This window comes from Corvus moneduloides, chromosome 1, assembly GCF_009650955.1.
Source record: "Corvus moneduloides isolate bCorMon1 chromosome 1, bCorMon1.pri, whole genome shotgun sequence".
Taxonomy (NCBI): Eukaryota; Metazoa; Chordata; class Aves; order Passeriformes; family Corvidae; genus Corvus; species Corvus moneduloides.
Window position 1 is genome coordinate 64,456,302 of NC_045476.1, and position 21,229 is coordinate 64,477,530.

Sequence of the window (21,229 nt, forward strand, 5' to 3'; positions counted from 1 at the left end):
GAATACCCCTCCTGCACCACCCTGATGGTTAGTGCAAGTCACTTTGTCTGAGGTACCTAATTCTCTCCATGTGCTGAACAGGGAGCCTAGGCATTTAGTTTCAGATTTTGGATACCAGTTCTGGGGCCAGGCAGTTAAGATATGGGTGTTGAACTACACATCACAGTTAATACGTCAAGCATAAATTTCCATTTTTAGGCATCTAAAAAGAAACAGGATCAGCGCACATTCAGAAACATTGAAATAATGAGTATTTAACAGAGAAGCCAAAATATGACTTTGGGTACCAAGAGAGCACCCAAATGCAGTGGTACTTCTCTTGTTTTCAACTTTTTCTGATTAAAACTAGATTTTTCTCCCTTCTAACTATTAAAGTTCATGTGTTCAGGGGTGCCAAATTCACATATCTGGAACTGTCAAAAAGTCAAGAGACAAACAATACAATTATATTCAATAACATTAGAAGAAAATAAAATAAACTTCAAACTTCTCGGGAACCTCACATGCCCTCTGTGTTCCTTTTACATTACTGCCTCCCCTAGCTCTCCCAGAAAGTGATTTGTATCATTATGAGGAATTTTCAGTACAGGCTGAAATAATAGCTAAGAATGCGCTGAGTTCCACATCCCACAATGTTATAAGTTCTAAAGAGCTTGGAGCCTGATGGTTGTCACAAATCAGACAGATGATACAGATTCATCACTTAGAAATGCATTTTCAAAACAGATGTTTTACTAGACAACTCCTGAGTTCTATATTAAAAAGCACCCATCTGTTCAAAGAATACTGGACCAGATCCCTTCAGGTCTCCCTCAGATGACTCAGAAATATGATTAGACAAATGGGGACATCCTGGAGCCCCATCAGAACACAACGTAACGTAACCATGTAAGGTTGCACAAATCAGGCTATTATTTGCCTGATCAGCAAGTCTGAATTCAATAGTCAGCTTTACTAGAGGGTTCATATTTACAGCCAGACTTTGAAGTTAATCCAAAAAAGTCTGTGATTCTTCTTGGCCTTTGCACAATGTCTGTCTCTATCTTTGTTGGCTGGTTGGGAAATTTGGGCTGCTTTATTTACTCAAACATGTCTAATCATTGCACGTCATTTAACTGTTATTTGTTATGGGAGTTTGGGGTTCAAGGTGACAGATTACAACTGTAAAGAGACAACATGGTCAGCTGTTGCCAGTTAAACTAAGTGGAAGAGGAAAGAGTCACTCAAACATGACAGATCTTTTGTGGCAACAGAATATACAGGCTGGCCCATATAACTTTGATGGAAAACATTAATTATTTCATCCTAGCATAAATCAATCACTTCCAATAATATCCTTCTCAGGTTTGCATTAGCATATCTATAAGGAGAAAATTACATGAAAAGAGCATGATGACACTGTGTTCTTGGCTTTAATGAGCACAAACAATTTCTTCTGCAAATCATCATGTCTTCATTTAGATTATAGCACAGTTGAGGAATGTTGTACATCACCACTATGCTGCTTTCTTTGGCATATGAAAATTTTTACATTAACTGAATGTGCAAAAGAGGTTGCAATGTTGCTCTAGATTTTTCCCCTAATTTTCTTTACAAGACCATGACAGTGGGGTTCAGTTTGGCCCTAGTTCTTCCTGGTTCACAATAATCTCATCCTGATTATTTTGACTGCATTTTAATCCTCAGTTTGACTCTGCAGATTTCAACCTAGTTAACAACAGCTGCAGACTTACTAAGAGCAGATTATGTCCTTTTTAGGAAACTAATTATGTTCTACAGTCTTTTATAGTGATGGCTGTATAACTGTTAATTTTAAAAGGGGCTGTGAAAAAGGGAACTGTTCTGAGATGGGTGGAAGGAAGACAACCAGACCCTAGGACACTATTTATGGTCTCCAAGTTTGCATGTGAAGTAGGGGTCATGTTATTCTGGCAGTTATTTAGACATAAATGGGGGGATGCAACAGTTCTCTGGGGACTACCTTTTTCTACTTAGGAAAAAACTCTGTTGCTTTGAGTGGAGTTTTTCCGATTCTTAACAAGACTTGCAAGTTACTATTCAAAGAACACAGAAATGCTTACAGGGAAAAGGTAAAACCACAGCCTGTAAAAAGTCTTATTTGATAGCACAGGTATGTAAGGCCAGTGGAGTAAGCAGATGTTCTGATAGTAGTGTTTCCCATGAAGTCTTTCCACCCAGTGAATCTACAGCATGGCTCATCTTTGTCCCTGCCCACAAGCTGGTGTAACACTCCATCTCTGCCTGGAGCTCACCAGGTGAGCAGAGGTGCAGGCAAAGCAAGCAGGATTTATTAAGGAGCAAGGAGGAGCTAAAGGGACTGCAGCACTGGCATTGGCTGGTGTGTTTGCACACACCCATGTCCCAAGGGCCAGCTTTGACCCTTCTCCCCATGCAGATCAGGAGGAGAGATGCTTCAAGTCAGCTGCATAACGCATCCTCTGAAGATACCTTTCTGTCTTGTCACTGTCTACAGAGTTAGGCAACCAGCTTTGGCATCTAACTTTCAGATTACTAAAATTACATAAAATGAGTTCCACTGCTCTTGAATTAAATGTGCCACTGAACTTCATGCAGTGATACTTGTTCTGAACCTAAGTCAGGCAAACTAAGGTGACATCCTAGAAAAAGATTCTGTTTTTACTGAGTCACTAAAAAAAGGAGATTTGGTAGTTTATTCCAATTGTTACACATCCTCTGTCATAGCCAAAAACTCAGAGAAACTGTTTCTCATGAATTTTGCTTGACTTTAATCTCTTACAGATATTTCTTGATAAATACTAAACTAGACTTAGGAAAATCTTTATGAGGCTAACTCCCACTGAAATAGCTGTAAATAGCATAGAAATTTCATCTAATCTGTGCACAGGGTGTTTTCACAAGACCTTCTTTTTGGCTCTTATGGAGTTAATTATATTTCATCAACAGAATGATGAGGAGAAAAACTTGACTGGATCCGGAATATGTCAGGCTCAGTTCCCAGTAAGGAAGGCAGCTAAGGAAGCTAAGTTTTATCTTTTGCTTGGTGAAGAAAATGATGAAGATTCTCTATGTTAATTCTTGCCCACTGCAGTGCTCAAAGTTGTCACACATTGTTCCAATCAAAGATAATATCCCTGCCTCTCTGCCTTTGTGCGTTAGGAACAGAGAACCAGTGCAGTGAAGTTCTTACCTGAACTTAACAGGGACTAGCCCGTGTGAGGTTGCCCAGTAGTCTCTTAATGGAATTAGAAAAAATTGGAATCAAATTCCCATCCTATTTCTCAATAGGTATGTCTTTTCTATAGCTGCAGAGATGCTTACATACTGCTATTTTCTGTCCTTTGCAAAAGCTTGCACCAGACGATGTCCATCCCAGCTCACAGATTTGAAAGGACAGAGAGACATCCAAGCTGTCATGCTTTTGGTCCTAAATTTGAACCAGAGCTTGCATTTTTTTTGTACTAGCAGATTACTCACTCAGCAAACCTAAATAAGGTATATCCAGTCTAGAGTATGAAACACACTTGTTAAATATGCTTCTTCTTAAAAGTCTTGTATTTGTGTTAATGGAACTGAATGAAAATTTCTTGGGTTTGATTGTTCATAGAAAGAAAATGCACTGACAAATCAGGAATTAGTTCACCTAGTATCTGAAAGGATGTCTCTTGTTAATGAGCTAGACAAAAAATCTCTTTTTTTCAAACAAGGTCAGATAGCGAGGACAGAATTTAAGCGCTCTTCAGTCATAGTGGTCCTATATAACAGCTTTTGGAGAAGAAACACACAATGTGATCTGATGCCCTGACAGATAGAAAAACCTTTCAAGTCATCCTTTCAAGTAACCACTGCCATAGTCCTGTACACCAAGAGAGACCAGTGACCCCCCACAGTTTGCGCCCATTATGGATTTGAAGCAAATCTCAGCAGCTACTGAGCTGGCATTCAACTTTCTGGAAATACTATTCTATCTGCTTTCATTTCTCCAGGAAAGCAAGTGAGGATGAATTTCTTTTGTCTACTTTCATGTTTGAGGGAAGGGAGAAATTAACTTAAAAGGTGTGAGAAGCTTAATTTAAAGCTGTAAACCAAAGATCCTCAATTCTTGCCAGGGTAAGAGGTACCCTGCATACAAAGAATTCTTCTCCCTCAGCTATAGGGAACAGAGGAAGGTTCTTGCATTCCAGAAAGACAGGAGAGTTCTAAATTGAGAAAGAAGGTGACAATAAATCAGTTTGATCAAGATAGGAGCTGCAGTTATTTCCTAATAAAAGCAAACTGAATTATAAATTTCTCAGTGTACTTCCCAGTGTTAAAGATATGACAACTACAGAGTAAGTACAGACACATGGCCAGCTGTGAGGTAACAGCTCACAGTGCAATTCCTCTGCCTTACAGAATCATAGAATAATTTGGGTTGGAAGGGACCTTTCAAAGTCATCTGCCATAAGCTTGGACATCTTCAAATAGTCCAGGCTGCCCAGAGCCCTGTCCAATCTGTCTTAGAATGTTTCCAGGGATGGGGCATCTGCCACCTGTCTGGGCAACCTGTTCCAGCACTTCACCACCCTCAAGGCAAAAAACTTCTTTCTTACATCTAATCTAAATAGATCCTCTTTTAGTTGAAAACCATTACCCCTTGTCCTTTCACAACAGGCTCTGCTAAATGATTTCTTCCCTTCTTTCTCATAAGACCCCTTTAGGTACTGGAAGGTGCTATAAGCTCTCCCTGTAGCCTTCTCCAGGCTGAACAAACCCAACTCTCTCAGCCTCTGCTCATAGGAGAAGTGTTTTACTCTTCCAGTCATCTCTGTGGCCCTCCTCTGGGATCACTCCAACAGGTCCCTTTATGCAGTGTGAATATAATCCTGAGAGCAGAAGTTGGAAATGCAAGAATTTGCAAACGGAAGTTTATTTTTCCCATGGCCTACACTGTCCCTTCTTTTAGTAGCAAGACAGATTGTCACTATATGAGTGTCATGTATCATATGAGCTTGATACATACTACTCTTCCCTAGATTAACAGAGAATGAATAATAATGAATTTTTAAGCTGGACATAGTGTATACGATATGCAGTATGGCTCCAAGAAAAACCCTCCATTGGGAAAAGAGGTTACAAATGCAGAACACATCACTGAGACCTAAGAGATTATTGATTTGGGCCATTCCAGGAAAGCTGAAACAAAACCAGAAAAGGTATTTAAAATAATCTTGGAATTTTCAAGTAGGATTCAGGACATAAATTTGAGAAAGAGTGATAGCAAAAAAAAGAAAAGTAAGCAGCATCCAAACAACCTGGACAGGAACCAGTGAGATGTTACCTTCAAAGACAGTGGTAACAAAAAGTATTTGCAGTTGCTCCATTTAATTTAATCATTTATATTTTTAAATAACTGGTCAAAGAAAAAAAATTTTAATATATGTATTGAAAGAGATGATTACCTCCAGGAATGTTTGTGCCCAGAGCCGGGACCTGATTTTCAGTGCAGCACTCTTTCCTCTTTCCAGCTGTCCCACAGTGCACGAAATTAGGACACACTTCACATTTGTGCAGTTCTGAGCACAAAATAAAGGGAAGTCATACTTATGCTTTGAAAACAAATAAAATAATTTTCAAATGCTATAAATAAGCAAAACAAATCAACTTTCCCTTAAAGAGCTAAATAGCCTGAAATCAGTAATTTCATCTAATATACATGAGATACCCTATGAGTCATTGTGATACCTATAAACCAAGGAGCAGATTCTTTTTGCATCATCAATGAATACAAACACCTTCCTGTAATAAAGAAAATAAAAGCAATAATTTTCAAAAGTATCTGCTCTGAAGAACTCTTAAAATGTCCAGGCACCTACCAATCCTTTGAAGCATGTGCTTTTTCTTCACCTATCAATCATTTTATGATTTCAACACTTTTTTTCCTGTTCTCTATGCATGAAGTGTTTATATTCCTAAATCTTCCCCTTTTCTAACTCTCCTGGTTTTCCCACTGATATTTACATTATAGCAGCCAGAACTTTTGCTGAGATTCATTAGTTGCTTTACTTGAAACTTATTGTCCATGAAACATTCCTGATGAGCAGTGATTCTGGCTCATTTACAAGGATGAAGGCAAAAGCCAAGCATTGCAACTCAAAACTATATACTCTTAAAGTCTGCCAGGAGAATGTCACATTAAAGGTTAAAAGCTGACTAGAAGCCACTGAAGGGAATGAGCAGAGTCTCATGGGGTAACTACAAAAATTATGTGGTTGTTTAGGGCATAAAAAGGAAAAAATCTCATTAAAAAATGATTAATGTGTGTGGAAAAAATAAAAACTTTTGTATATACAAATGGGTTTTATCTGAAAAGTTTTGTTTGACTCAGGGGAAGGCTGAGGTTTCAATTGATTCCTATTTTTATAACAAAGCAGAGAATCCCTCCCATGACAGAAGGCCTTATGACCTCAAAAACAAAGCTAAATTTTCATGAGTATATTCTCTAGTGAGAGTGAGAATGCAGTACCAATGCCCATGCTTCAGGAAATGAGATGATGATGCACGTAACAGATCTGAAAACACCCTTAAGGAATCCTCTGTCTTTATAGACAGCTTTCCTCACAAATCTATATCTTATCAGAGGATAAGCAGAAGCTATATGCTTAATTGCTGCTTTCTATATCTGCCTGAAAACAAAACTGTAAACCCTGGAACTTGCAACTATAAACTTTTTTTAAAATGAATATTTTAAAGTATCTGTTTATTTGGCTTTAAACATTCTCCGAACAGATTTATTTATTTTGCAGGAAGAAGAAGAGTTGTTTTCATTAATCGTATTGGCCAAAAACACACATTAGCAAAATAAATCATTAGTATGCAAAAAAGTCTACTTTTGGCTGACATTTTAGGACCTGAACACATATTTCTGTTTTTCTCAGTAATGCATTTAGCCTGTAGTGATTTTCAGAACAATGTAACATTGGAACTAATGGAAGAGAAACCAAATGTTTAATAAATGGTATAAATAGAATAAGAGGTTCTCAGAACATTTTGTCTCTCTGTGAAAATGTTTTGATGAAAATAAAATCAACCTAAAATTTCTAAAAAAATTTACGATTTTTAATAAAGAATTATCTTTGACCAATCAGTCTTTTTTCCAGAGCAACATTGATTTTCCATGTATACTTCCAACATGTCAAATAAAAAAAATAATTTTTATGCATCAGCAGTAGCTAATATTGAAGGCGCACAGAACTGGGTGGGACACTGTCTAACTGAACTAATGACACTGCTTTTCTATGCATACCCTGGAAAATTTTTGTTATATATCCAGTGGTAAGCACTGCACCCAATTCTATCCCAATTTGTGCTGATCAAAAGCGTATTTTACTAGAAGACTGCTCATCAAAGGGCCAATTTCATTTTACTACGTACCCCACTAAATATATTTGATCCATCTACATCAAGCAGCTGAAAATTGTCTGCTTCATATTTTAAGTTGCAGACACAGTGCATACTTCAGAACTTGGTTAACCACTTCCAGTTGCTGCAGTCATTTTTATGTTGGCAGCCTATGAGCCTAGAAAGATGACTGAAAATTAAGATATCACTGAAGAATGAATTAAGTGTTCTGTGATAATGACTGGCATGTCTTTGAAACTCCTGGAATTCTTCCTTCAGACCCAGTGGAATTAGATTCTTCCCAGGGTATTGGGTTGATGAAAGAATGGCACAGGAATCAACAGTGATTACTGTTTATAATGGGTTAATCTGTGATTTTGTTCTTAATAAAATTTCAGTTTTCATTACTCTCAGATTCTATCTTCTTCCTGTTAAAAAAATTGCCAGACTAACTTTCAGAAGCAGTGTAATTATTCTATTACTCCAGAAGATTTAGGTTTGTGAGGTTCTTTGCTTCCTACCGAATTCTAGTGAGGTCTAGGAATCCAAGCACGAGTCTGTAGTAAACAGCTTAATAAGAGACTAGACAGCATGAAAGAAACTCTGCTCAAGGTTCATAAAAATAGATGGAAAGCACTGACTGTGTGAATCCCTTGACTGATCTCAAGGTCATAGAGTTTGAACATTGCCTTTAGGGAAGGGCAGCTGACACCCACAGTACTGAAGTATGCTAAGGATGGCACTTTGAATGCAGGAGTGGAACAAAAACTCCTGAAAATACAGCCAAGTCCAAATACTCAGGTACCAAGCTGTCTAATCAGAACTATTGCCCTAGGAGAGAGAGCATTGCTATTGCTCCAGCATTGTCTGGACTGTTAAAAATGCAGTGACCTGTCCCTTTTGCCTTGCCTGTGGTACTGTAGAGAGCGTCATCTTTCCCTGCACAGTCCCAGTATATAGCTTTTAGATAGCTCACCAATATTTTTGCAGAGTTTTTCCTGTGAGGTTCTGCCACTGCGACATCCCTTCTCCTGATGTAATGAGAAATTGTGGAATTATATAAAAAAGCAGCAAGTTCAGGAGTGTCTTGTGGAATAGCAAACTGCAAAGAGAGAAATGGGAATGGTAAAGACATACGCATAGAATGAGTCTAACAGATTTGTTCCCATCTCAGAGGTCTTAAATTTTGGATTAACACTGTTTTTTCAATTTAACAGCACAATCATGAGAATACACTGTTTTCAACTAGGATCATGATGAGTAATAGCACAGCAAGATATTGCCCAGTTATAGGAATTACAGTAGACAATATTTTTCTCCAATTTTACTGGTGTCAATTTTGTTGCTTTACTTAATTTTGTTAGACTCTTGGGGGCAGATTCTGATATATGTAATAGGATAAATTCAGAGCTGTTGCATAGTAATTTAGTCATTAGTTTAGATCAGAATCTGCCTAATGAAATATACTGATTTTACCAGTTCTGGAAAAAAAAGGAAGTCTTGACTTCAAACAACACGATTTTTGATCATATAACAAATATGTTATAGATTTGTTTTGGTAAAAGCTCAACTTTGTAGAATGCAACAGTTTCTTAATTTCTAATCTCACATTAAAATGCATTCTCTTCAGCTTTATATTTACAGATTTTTGTTCTTCAATTAAAACCTACATTTTTTGTTAGCAGTTTGTGTTTAACTTCTACACAGGACATTTATAGCTTCTTTCATGAAGCCTCAAAGAACTCCTGGAGCTAATTGCTACAGAAGGAAAGAAAAATTTTAATTCATGACAATCCAATCATGTAAAATCACAATAAAATATTCATGGAAGTTTACAGTAAGATCTCAACAGGAACTCAACTAAACATAGCCAAAGCTATTTCTTAAGGACTTCATATTATAAAGAGCTATATCAGATCATTCTTATCAGTTCCTTTAACTTCTGAACACAAAATATCTTAAACAAATTCCTAAAGAAAATGTTTGTAATTGTAATAAATGTTGTAGCATTACATGGAAGAGAAGAGCTATAAACGCACAAAACCTTCCACACACTAATGCTGTGTAGTACTAGATTTGGAAAATTTGTATCATTTTGATGCCTTTTGATGCCTGGTCTTAAAATCAAGAGTCAAACATGGTTAGAAGGGGAAAAGGGATTTGACCTTGGTATTTATTTTAAGGATCCTTAGGTGCACATATCCGGGTCGAATGCACCCCAATGCCCACCGCAATGCACACCCCCCAAAAGATCTGGCACATCATTATAGGTCTTACTAATTAGCATATCTATCAAAAATTCCCCAATGAGAGGCTTGAGTGAGCCCTCCTCCCCAAGGAACCTTCCCCTGAATGGTTCTATCTTGGTTTACAGAGTGTGTTCTGGAGAGGACCTTGGGGTCTGGGGCACACTGATCCCTAGCTACGAAGCTTCTAAAATGTTTAGTCTCTTAGCTTGACAAACAAGTCCAAGAATGTAGGCAAAAAGCACTAAGAATACAGAAGCTGTAAAAAAGGTACAACAGGGGTATAAAAGAAAAGGCAAAAGATCTTCATGGCATCAATTTATCTGATTTAAATTATAATGCTATAAACAGAACATAAACATTTGACATTGTCGGAGATCTTCAGTCAAAAGCATCTTACAAAGTGAAATATATTATAATTCATTAACAGATGAAAGTCCATTAAAAAAATAAGAATCCCCTTTTTTCCTGTTTTCTGTTGCTTAATCAGGTAAACATTGTCTATTTGCAATAAGGGAACACTTAAGTAGCTAGTAAATCTCTCCCTCTCAATGTGGTGACATGTCCAAACTCTCCTAGAATTCTTTCACCAGCATATAGACTTTATTGATGACAAATGAAAAAAAAAACCGCAACACAATATTATGTCTGTGAAGAAGACCTCAATATATGATCACAACGGATATAGATGTAGATCCATTTGAATACTAGAGGATTTTCATATTTACATTTTTCTTTTTTCATAGATTCTAGAGTGTTAGCATCTTAGTAGTGAATTTTTACAGCAAAGGTTCAAAACCAGCCCTGTGGTTAAGCAAAAACATATGTGTCTCCTGCAACCGTTTAAGAGCAGAATTTGTCCAGTGGCCTAGATGTCCAGGTTAAAGATATTATTTTACCCTTCTTGAGCTGGTCACATGGAATTGCACACCTGTACAATCTGTAGCTATTTTATATGCCACATATTTAGTACACTATACTTCATCTTAGATAGAGGATCATTCCCTCCCTCTAACTACAGAGGACTGTCTCAGTTTCCCCGCCATGGAAAACTACTGCATTATTCTCCTGAGCATTATTACTTTAAGCAGGTTTCCAGACCTCTCCATTTCTCCACTTCTCATCTCAAAACCCTGTTTCACCTTTCTCGTTTTCTAGCCAAGCAATAGCCTCTGTTACTATGTGCAATTCCATCAGAAATGTTCTGAAGAAGGCTTTGTGTAAAAGGTATTATTCAAGATGGGTTGGTGACCATTCAAGAGCAACCCATTGGATGGTATTATTTTTTCCTGAGACCAAGACCTAAACATAGTAGAAACAGTTTTGCAGCATGAGGAGACAGTGCCTCTGGAAGGGATTAGCTCCTGCCACTCATGTTGGTGGATGTACCTTGTCCATGTGGTGAATTTTGGCTGTTATTTCACTGCTTCCCTGACAGATGCCTCACTTGTGGTACTACGGTGCTCATCTACTGAGAATGTGCCATATGTGTCACCCTGTATATTCTACCACAGTGGTATTTATAGGTACAGGTTTCATAAAAATGCTTTTTGCCATCAGTCTGGGAGAAAAAAGCAAGCCATCAGGAATATTGTCTCAAGCCAAAAGTCCATCTAGCTGAGCCCTCTTCTCATCACAGCTGCCTTTAGGAAGAGTAAGAAGGAATTAAGAATGGGATATGCATACACAATACTCTCCTAATAACTTTCAGCTCCCAAGTGTTTTCAGATCAGGGACTTCCTCATCTGTATGAAGTTTTTGTTCATTTACTAATCTTCACTGGACTCTTCTTTTGGGAATTTATTTACTCTTCTCCTAAAATCATGTAAACTTTTAACCCTGACTACTTCCCTTTGGCCACAAGTTCCAGACACCTGAGACCTGCCACCATGGACCACCACTTCCTTTTGCTTGTTTTGAATCTGACTCTCCAGGCTTCATCAGATGCTCCAGTTCCTGCTCAGGAAGAGGCAGAGAACAGTCAATCCACACCCACACTCTTCCTGCCACTACTCATTTTGAGGATCATTTTGATATTTGTGCATAGTCACCTCTTTTCTAGATTGAAGCATCCTAGTGTACTGAGTTCTGAGTTCTTCTGCAATGGAATCCGTTCTTTATCTTTGATAAGTAATTTTGCTCCTTTTTCACCTTTTTGCTCCTTTTTGCTCCATTTTGCACCTTTTCTAAGATTCATAATTTTATTATCCTTTCACATCCCTCATGGCCTTCATAGAAAGATAAGCTACAGAGAAGTCCCTAAACAAAAGTCTTCCCATAGGTGTGATTTATCTTTGTGGACTAGACAACAAAGCCCGAAGAAAAAGTTTTTACAAGACAAGAAATTCAGCAATAGGGAGGAATACACTGTTTTGATTGAAACTGAACAATCTGAGTAATTTCAAAGGGGAAATGCCTCAGTGCCCTAAGAGGGCTAGATTCGTATATCCAAGAGAAGTCAGGCATTTAATGCCTTTAGCCTTATTTGGAAATTTGAGCTAAGCATCTTGCTATTTATACAAAACTTGAAGGAGCCTGTCTCTGTGTCCTCCTCCCATCTGAAGCCAATAGATAAGTATTACATATTTGAAACCTGATTTGTGTATTCATGCTGTTCAATGCTTTGAAAAACTGAAATAAGGGAAGGATACTTAAATTCTTGCAATAGTGATTGTGGATCTAAAGCCATATTCTGCCACAACAGATGGACCATTATTACAGGAAAATTTCTCACAAGCTTCATAGGAATTAAGCCTTGTTTATGTAACAGAGGCAATCATTACCAAGTAGGAGAAGGAAGAGCAAACTAAAAAAAAAAAAAAATTAAATAAAAAAATATACATTGCCTGAAAATGTCAGTAAGAACTGTGGGAGTATTCTACTCAGCTTCTTAACTCAAACTTAAACAGAACACAGTGGCTAGGGCAGGAGGATGCTGAACTTCTTTTCACTTGCAACCTGATCTGGTCAGTGAGTTTGAGAAGCTTGGCTTACAAGCACAAATGCAGCACCTCAGCTTCTTCCTCCTCACCACTTTTGAAAAAGAGGTGAAAATTAGGTAGAAAAGATATGTAGAAAAAATTCCGTCTCCAATCTTACTGTGCTTTGGGTATAAAACGGACAGACATTTATTATCTTCTGTTTCCTACCACGCATTTGATTTTTCTTTCTCTAGAGAAACTACATAAAAGGATGGAATTCCAATCCCTCTCTGGTTTCCTGGGTGAAACACAAAAATCTAGCCATACTATTTTTGGTAGACATCAATTTTTCTTTACTCTTTTAAGTATGTATTGTAGTTCTGTCTGTTTGAGCTAAAGACTTGTAGCTCCTGAGGTTGTGAGCACTCTTCGTCACTAGAAAGTTGTCTCCCCTTTCACTGAATATACCGAACTCAAACCCCTTCTGGTACACAAAAGACGCGGAGCATTTTTAGCACTTGGAAGGCAACTCTCCCTGAAAGACGTTTAACAGGCTACTGGTTAAACTTGAGAAGTGTTGTTGTTTACTCCAGAAATGTCTGGAATCAGTTATGCTTAAAAAACTGGATACCTTGTTTTTGATGGTATAATATGTAGAGCTGCTTTGCTTAATCTTCTGACTTTGAGCCAAACCAAGCTCTTTTGGGGCCATCTGCCATCACAAACATAGATCTTAAAACAGGAAATTGTCCAAGCAGCCAGGGATTGGGTTAGGAAAGCTAAAGCCCCGAGAGAATTAAATATGGCCAGGGATGTCAAAAACTATATGAAAAGCTTCTATGGATACTCAAAGGAAGATGAGGGAAAATATAAGTCCTTTCCAGAAAGAAACAGGAGACCTGGTTACCCAGGATGTTTAGAAGGCTGAGATACTCAATGACTTTTTGCCTCAGTCTTCACTGGCAAATACTCTGGGCACACTCCCCAAATCACACAAAGGAGAATGAAGGACTCTAAGAGAAAGTCAGGTTTGAGAACGTCTAAAGGATCTGGAGGTGCACAAGGCCATGAGAGTTGATGAGATGCATCCATGGGTCCTGAGGGAACTGGCAGATGAAGTGGCTAAGCCAAAATCCATATCTGAGAATTTGTGGCAGTCTGGTGAAGCTCTCACTGACTGGAAAAGGGGAAACATAACCCCCATTTCTACAAAGGGGAAAAAAGGAAAACCTGTAGAACTGCAGGCCAGCCAGTCTTACTTCTGTGCCCAGCCCAGTGATGGAGCAGATCTTCCTGGAAACTATGCTAAGGCACATGGAAAATGAGGAGGTGATTGGTGACAACCAATATGGCTTCACTAAAGGCTTATTGTGCCAGACAGGTTTGGTGGCCTTCTATGGTGGGGTCACAGTGTTGGGAAGAACAACTGACATCATCTACCTGCACCTAGAGAAAGCATTTGTCACAGTCCCAGATGACATCCTGGTCTCTATGCTGGAAAGACATGGACCTGATGGAGCACTCAGGGGATAATGAATGGGCTCTGTGATCACACTCAAGGAATTGTGGTCAATGGCTTAACGTCCAACTGGATACCAGTGACACATGGTGTTCCTCAGTGGTTGGTATTGGGACAGGGCACTTTTTAACATCTCTGTTGGTAGCATTGACGGTGGGATTGAGTGCACCCTTCTCAAAAATATTATGAGTACAGAAACCAAATATGTACCGAGCAACACAACAGTCACATTAGAAACATTATAGACGACCTATGTCTTGCTTCTTACTCAGAAAAATGATTTTGGGTTGTTAAAAGTTCCCCAAAAGTTCCATCCCATTATGAAGTGTAGGCAAAAAAACCCAATCAAAATGCAGGAAGGGATGGAAATAAAATACTTACCTTTATTTGCATTGTATTAATAGGAGAGCTTGTTTGACAGTGCAATGGTCCATGTGTCTGAATGTGAAGAATATAAAGAAGAAATTCTTCTCTACTGGACACAGGCCAACCAACATGGAGAACTGTATTGTTGATGGCACTTGGTCCTATATTGTGCAGCTGTCAAAGAAACATGATCAGTACTTTCCAAGGCAACAAATAACAACAAAAAACACTGCAACAACCGCTTAAATATTTTCAAATTCTAAGTGGACACTGCCTTGAAGTATTTAGGGAAGGATGTATAGATATTAACATCACGTTATTGATGGAGAATCTGTGGCAGATAGGAGAGAAGAACCTCTCCAAATTAGTCACAAAGCCAATGGCAAATCTGGGAGAACAGTCTTTGCTGTCCAAGTCTGTATTCAAGAAATCCATCACCTTTCCCATTTTTTCCTACATACGAAAAGTTGAAATTATCTAAACAAGTATAAAAAAAACTCAACCCAAAACACTAGCAAAGAAACACTATAGAAATATGAACAGTGAACTTTAACAGTTCATACTTGAAAATAGTAGCCAAAACTTCAGAATGCAAAAGAATCACATTTCAGGGCACAGGAATAGAAGGTAGAGCAGAACTTAAACGAGCTTCTTCAGTTAAGAACTGTATTTTCAAAACTCTCAATCTAAATTTCCTCAAAAGAAGTAAAGGAACTAGTTTTCCTAAATCCTAAATTAGCATCCCAGGATATTACTTTTTTCCAGGGAAAATGAACAAAGATAGAAATAATAAAAGTTTAGAAATCTAGGCTATTAAAATAGTTTCCTGGTATCAGTTTACAGTTTGAAAATAACTGATGACAACAGGAAGTCTGGATGTGCTGTCATTGGGCATGAAGAGCTAAAGAAGCTGAACCTCATGGACCTTCACGCAAAGTTTCTAGAGGTGTGAGAACCTTTTTTTTTTTAAATTTGCAGAATTTTTGTGACTGATGACCTTTAGTTAGAGCTAAATAAAAACCCCTTTCAATCTTACATCTTCTGGGAAACTGTCTAGTCTTTTTTATACTTTGCTGATATAAACCATGTAAGTGGTTTCCTTAGTAACTGTAACTAATTACAGTATTTATTTTAATACATTTGAAATCACATATATAGTTTCACAAACAACCCAAATGCTTGAGACAGGAAGATTTGTTAGGCATTTTTCAGTTTAGAGAAATGTGTTAAGATGAGGAATTCACAAATGATAACTTGTATTTTACAGTTGTATTCACTACACTTTAGCATGTCATGCAAAATTGTAATCTTACATTGCTGATTAAGCTCAGTTGCTTATATTTTCTCAAGTGCTAGTTTGTGAATTATAACCATATGTGAAGCCTTCTGTTTTACCCTCTAGAATAAAGGCCATCCATCAGATTCTAAGGATGGCTTCTATTCCATGTAGTTCACTCAATGCCTTTTTTCTAAGCTGAACTCTTCTCTTTAAATTGATGAATCATCCAGAGGAAAAAAACCAACAAAAATACAAGGTAAATATATGTGTACTTCAAACATTAAGAGTTATTTTCAACAGAACATTTTCTGAGGTAACAAGTTACACGTATGTCTACTTTTTTTTTCAGTTAGCTAGAAAGAAAACATTTTTTCCAGTGCACAGCTTCTGATGAGAAGATATTTGACATTGATTATAAGGAAATTTTAAGGACTGTTTTTAATTCTTGTCAAACACCCAAAATGTTTATAAATCCCTTAAATATCAAAGACAGACTCCTAGCATAAACTAATATCTCCTCCACTCGCATGAGCAGATAACGGGGTTGTGAATTCCCAGATTAAATTTGGGTCACATGCTAAAGTCAGAGTATTTACATTTGTGGCTTTATCTAGCTACAGATAAAGACAATAAACCAAATTCATCAGGAATTCAGTGGGGGCAGCGTGAGGTCCTGTGGCAACATACATAGTTTTTACCTCATAGATGTGTTCTACTAAAGGACCAACTTCTTCTTCTTTTGTAGGTTCATCTTTGGGTTCCCAGTTGTGAAGTGGCAAAATAATTGTTGGGGGGTGAGACACTCTGTAATATACAAAACAGGTTAACACAGTAACTGTTACCAATGACTGACTGCAGTAGTTTTAGAAAAAAATTAAGAACCATTATAGAAAACTGAGCCCTCAAAGGCTTGTTATTTGGGCATATTAATAGGAATTAGGTGAGGTGAATGCTACAATGCTTCCATAAAGTACTACCCAATCCTTGCAGATGACTGAGGGTGTGCATTTAGTTTCATACTTCCCCTGATGGACTGGCCTTTCCAGACAAGGAAGTAGCTCTATTTGGAGAGCAGAATCCAGTCTGCTGGTCATTTTTATCATTCTCACTGATGAGATATCTGAATACATTATCCACGAAAGCAGAGTAAATAAATGCATTTTCCCATTTCCTTTAAAGCCTGTAGGTGTTTAATGCTATGCATCTTTCTTCCCTAGAATACATTCTTTGGTATTTATTTAACTGTTCTGACTGTAAATTTCTATAACCTCTGTTATTACTCCTTTAAAAAACCTTGCAAAATAGTCTATCTCATTCTACAGGTGGGCAACGGGGATATTGTGACTTCCATAAAGTCATAATGGAAATTGGTGTATTGGGAAACAGAATTCAGGACTAGAGCCTAAAAGAGTGCTCCAGGCTTTCCAACTGCTTTGCAAGCAAAGTGGCATCTATAGCATTCCCTGAAATACTGTTGCAACTTGCAACACATAAATAAAACATAAACAAAGAAAACTGTCACTTAATATTTGACATCTTTCTTTCTGTCTGCTATTTTATTTTTCATTTCCTTCTCTATCTGACCTTAAGAAAGTAGTCTTCTGTTAACATTTTTATTTGAATCGTGAACATTTTATTTCCCGTAAAAACTGGAAGTTCATTGTACCGGTCCCATTCAGATGCAAACTAAACCTCACTCAGGCGCTCAGAAGTTGGGAAATCAGATCCCAAGAATTTCTTTTAGCATGGTAGGTGAATTCTGGCACAGACATCTGTCATCTACAAGTACTGCATGTAACTCTTGGTGCTAAAATAGTATTACCCTTTCTTTGCCAGAGTCAAGTCTCACTCAGTTTTGCTGGTTTACAGAGTCTTTAGCTGAAAGAAAATCTATAAAATTTCAGTGTTGGTTCTGCCAAAGCTGGAATTTTGCTAACAGAAAAGTGTTAAAAAACAATCAATTTTTTTTAGAATGTAACATTGGAATAACATGATGGACTTCTAGGCACTAATGTTAATCACTTTGCAGTAGCCCTGCTACAGATTGCCCCTTGAAGAAACAACTGGATGGTTTTGTTGCAAATGCTGAAAAAATACTACTGGAAGAAACAAACAGTTCTTGATTACAGCTCTTACGTCATATACAGTGAATGAAATGTCTGAAGGAAAATTTCCTAGAGTATACAGCTTCTCAAAGCAGCAAGAAATCCCAGAGAAGAACGGCTTAATACCATCCGGCTGAAGTACAACTCTTTGTGAAATTTGGTGTATTCTGGAGTATCCTGCTAACTCTTAATACTTCCTCAGACTTCAAAAGGCCAGCAGTTTGTACTAAAAAGTATGCCAGAGGACAAATTCACAAGCCCACCCTAATAAAAATCAAGAAACTAAACATTTTCATTTAAAAAGTAATTTCTGATTAAGTACTTAGCCTAAGTTTCACAAATCATTTTTTCAATATGAATTTTAATTATTGATTGCTGTTGGAGAATAGGAACTTTAGGATGTTGTTACAAAAGCCAAGACACATAGACCCTTAAGCTACCACAAAAACCTGCAAATCAGAAGCTGGAACACTCAAAGGAACAGAAGAAGGAACACTCAAAACTCAGTGTTTTCTATTGCACTGCCAGGGAAATATCCACAGCATTGCAAAATGCAAAGTATAAATTTAGAGATTAAATTAAAATTACTATAAAGCATATAAAAACATTTATTTTAACAGAATTTACAGTTATTTTGAGGACTTCTGCTATTGACACGAAAGTAGCAAAATTAGGTCAAATGAAAAACAAATCCACTCTTTTCACTATTTTATTTTGCATTTACCTGAGAATATTTTTAACATTTGAATGATTTATTAGACAAGGAGTTTTCCTAGACTTTTAGGTGACAATTGTAGTCAAACAAGAGTACTGAAAAATAAGATAAACAAAGTATGGTCCACAAAAAAGGCTTATGTGGGACATACAATAAAAATTCTGCCGGCTGCAAATCCTCTCAATCCAAATTACTTCCTTCCTGAATCTCTCATTCCCCTAGTGCTCTTTCAGCAGTGAGAGATAACAATGACAATACTAAAACTCCTACATTTTTATAGAAGAAAAAAGGTAGGCAGAATAATCAAATCTTAGCCAGCAACTAAGCAACTGCTTATTGAACTATATAAGGAGTTATGTTAATTTTCCTTTGAAGAGGATATTGAAGAAGATTTCTTCCTTTTTCACAGAAAAAATATTTGCATGGTATCTGCATGTATGCATATATGCACAATTTCATAACTACTTACTTTTCTTCAGTAAAACGTACAATGCATCCAGTTCCACCTTGTGCAACTCTCTGAAGAGAAGTAGAGAAACGACTACAATATATTTTCCAGTCCAAATGTGGACATAATCTCTCTTTTATTTTTATCTAGGAAATAGTGAGCAATTCTCTTGGAAGTGGATGTTTTAGCATCTCTCAGTAATTAGCAAAATCTGTCAACAAAGCAGTTGGGACTGCTATAGCTAATAAGAAAACTAAAATACTTAAGAAGAAAGAAACTGGAAGTCATTCAATTAAGTAATTCCTCTGTATATAATAACCTTTTTCTTAGCACTGCAGGCAGCAATTCAAGCAACTTTTTCCACTCATCACCAAGCTCATAAGAACTGAGGATTCTGTGGTCATTTTTTGGTCTATCTATTTACCTGTTACAGAACTTTTCATTAAAAAGAACACACTATGGCACAGAAAGAACATGATGGAGGCAAAGTTTCCAAGAAGTTTGCAAAGAATAGAGGTTTGGCAGATTTTTTTATTAATGTGAGGAGAAACTTCACTAAAATAATAGAATCCACAGCACTGGAAGCAACCCTTTCTGAGAAGTGCTGCGTATGTAACCATAAATGTTCTGGTCTGAAACTCCAGACAGTCCTTAGCCTGGGTGTTCACCCACAGCAATACCTAGCAGCTGCTGGCTCCCAACATTTTCTCACACATCTGTAGCCCATTAAATAACACCTTCAATTCTTATTTCCTCAGCCTCTACTTCTTCTGTGTTACACATTTTGTATTTTTCACCTCTCTTCCTATCCAGCTCATTTCCTTAGATCACCACTAGCTACAGAAAATGAAATAATATTCTCACGTCCGTTCTTGTTAAACATGTTGTCTTTCAACTGCTCCTTTTCAGAAATAAAATAATTAACTTATGTCCACACTGCCTTTGAGTGCCAGCCTTTTTTTTCCACCTGACTAGTTTTAGGGTTAGTCTTCTTAACCTGGAATACACTTACGAAATATGATGGAAAATCCTTTAAAAATCTCTCTGATTTAGACTGAATATTAGAGCAGATAGATTGCATATTAGAGCAGGAAACGTTCTCTGTGATCTGCAAAATTATTTGACTTATTGCTAGCACTAGGTAGTCATATTGTCTCAGAAGTGATAACAATAAATACATTTTTATAAATTAAAAACCCCATAAATAAATGCATTTTTATTGGTTTACATCTAAGGCAGCCCCTTGAGGTGCATCACTTAAGAGACATCTACCCCTCTTGCACCAGCCAAGCCTCAAGGCCTGACTGTGGAAGTGAATTTGAGCCTTGTAGTTCCTGTTCAACCCTTGCAGAGCTGGTAATGGTTAAAGTCTTGAGCTGTAGTTTCATAAGAGGAGATGTAGGAAATCTAATATCCCAGACAAAAAGCACTGGGGGCAATTATTTGCTTTAAAAAGACATCCTCCTGACTTCCTCCAGGATAGGAGTCTAGTTCCAAGATTGTACAGGGTAGTCTGATATTCTTATAAAATCTTAGAATCATTAAGGTTGGAAAAAAACCTTAAAGATTATTGATTCCAACCATAAAACTAGTACTGTCAAGTTCATTATTAAATCATGTCCCTCAGTGCCAGATCTACATGTCTTTTCAGTATCTCCAGGGATAGTGATTCTACCACTTTCCCAAGGAGCCTCTCCCAATACTTGACAACTTCTTCCGTGAAGAAAATTTTCCTAATATCTAAATTGAACCTCCCCTGGTGCCACTAGAGGCCATTTCATCTCATCCTGTCACTTGTTACCTGGGGGAGGAGACTGATTCCCACCACACTACAACCTCCTTTCAGTTAATTGTAGAGAGCAATAAGGTCTTCCTGAGCCTCCTTTTCTCCAGGCTAAACACCCCCAGCTCCCTCAGCTGCTCCTCAGACTTCTTCTCCAGGCCCTTCACCAGCTTGCTTCCTTGCCCTTTGCTGGACTTGCCCAAGCACATCAACATCCTTCTTGTAGTGAGGGGCACGAAAATGATCCCAGTATTCAAGGTATAGCCTCACCAATGCCAAGTACAGAGGGATGATCAACGCCTGCCAGCCACACTATGTCTGACAAAGCCAGGATGCCATTGGCCTTCTTGGTCACCTAGGCACAGTGCTGGCTCATACTCAGCTGGCAATTATCACCTAATTGCATTTTATAGTTTGCAAAATCAAGTTATATGTGAAAACAGAGATAGAAATTATCATCTTTGATC

General features: G+C 37.6%; 1 protein-coding gene across 1 annotated transcript in view; it reads right to left on the reverse strand.

Annotated features, from left to right (window-relative positions):
• ITGA8 (integrin subunit alpha 8) overlaps nucleotides 1-21,229 on the reverse strand; it is a 120,569-nt gene that overhangs the window by 22,148 nt on the left and 77,192 nt on the right. Inside the window, exons 24-27 of the mRNA XM_032113233.1 lie at nucleotides 16,410-16,515; nucleotides 14,448-14,606; nucleotides 8,357-8,482; nucleotides 5,442-5,555 (exon numbers count right to left, since the gene is read on the reverse strand). Of these exons, the coding sequence (XP_031969124.1) occupies nucleotides 5,442-5,555; nucleotides 8,357-8,482; nucleotides 14,448-14,606; nucleotides 16,410-16,515 (505 nt within the window). The remainder of the gene's footprint in view (nucleotides 1-5,441; nucleotides 5,556-8,356; nucleotides 8,483-14,447; nucleotides 14,607-16,409; nucleotides 16,516-21,229) is intronic.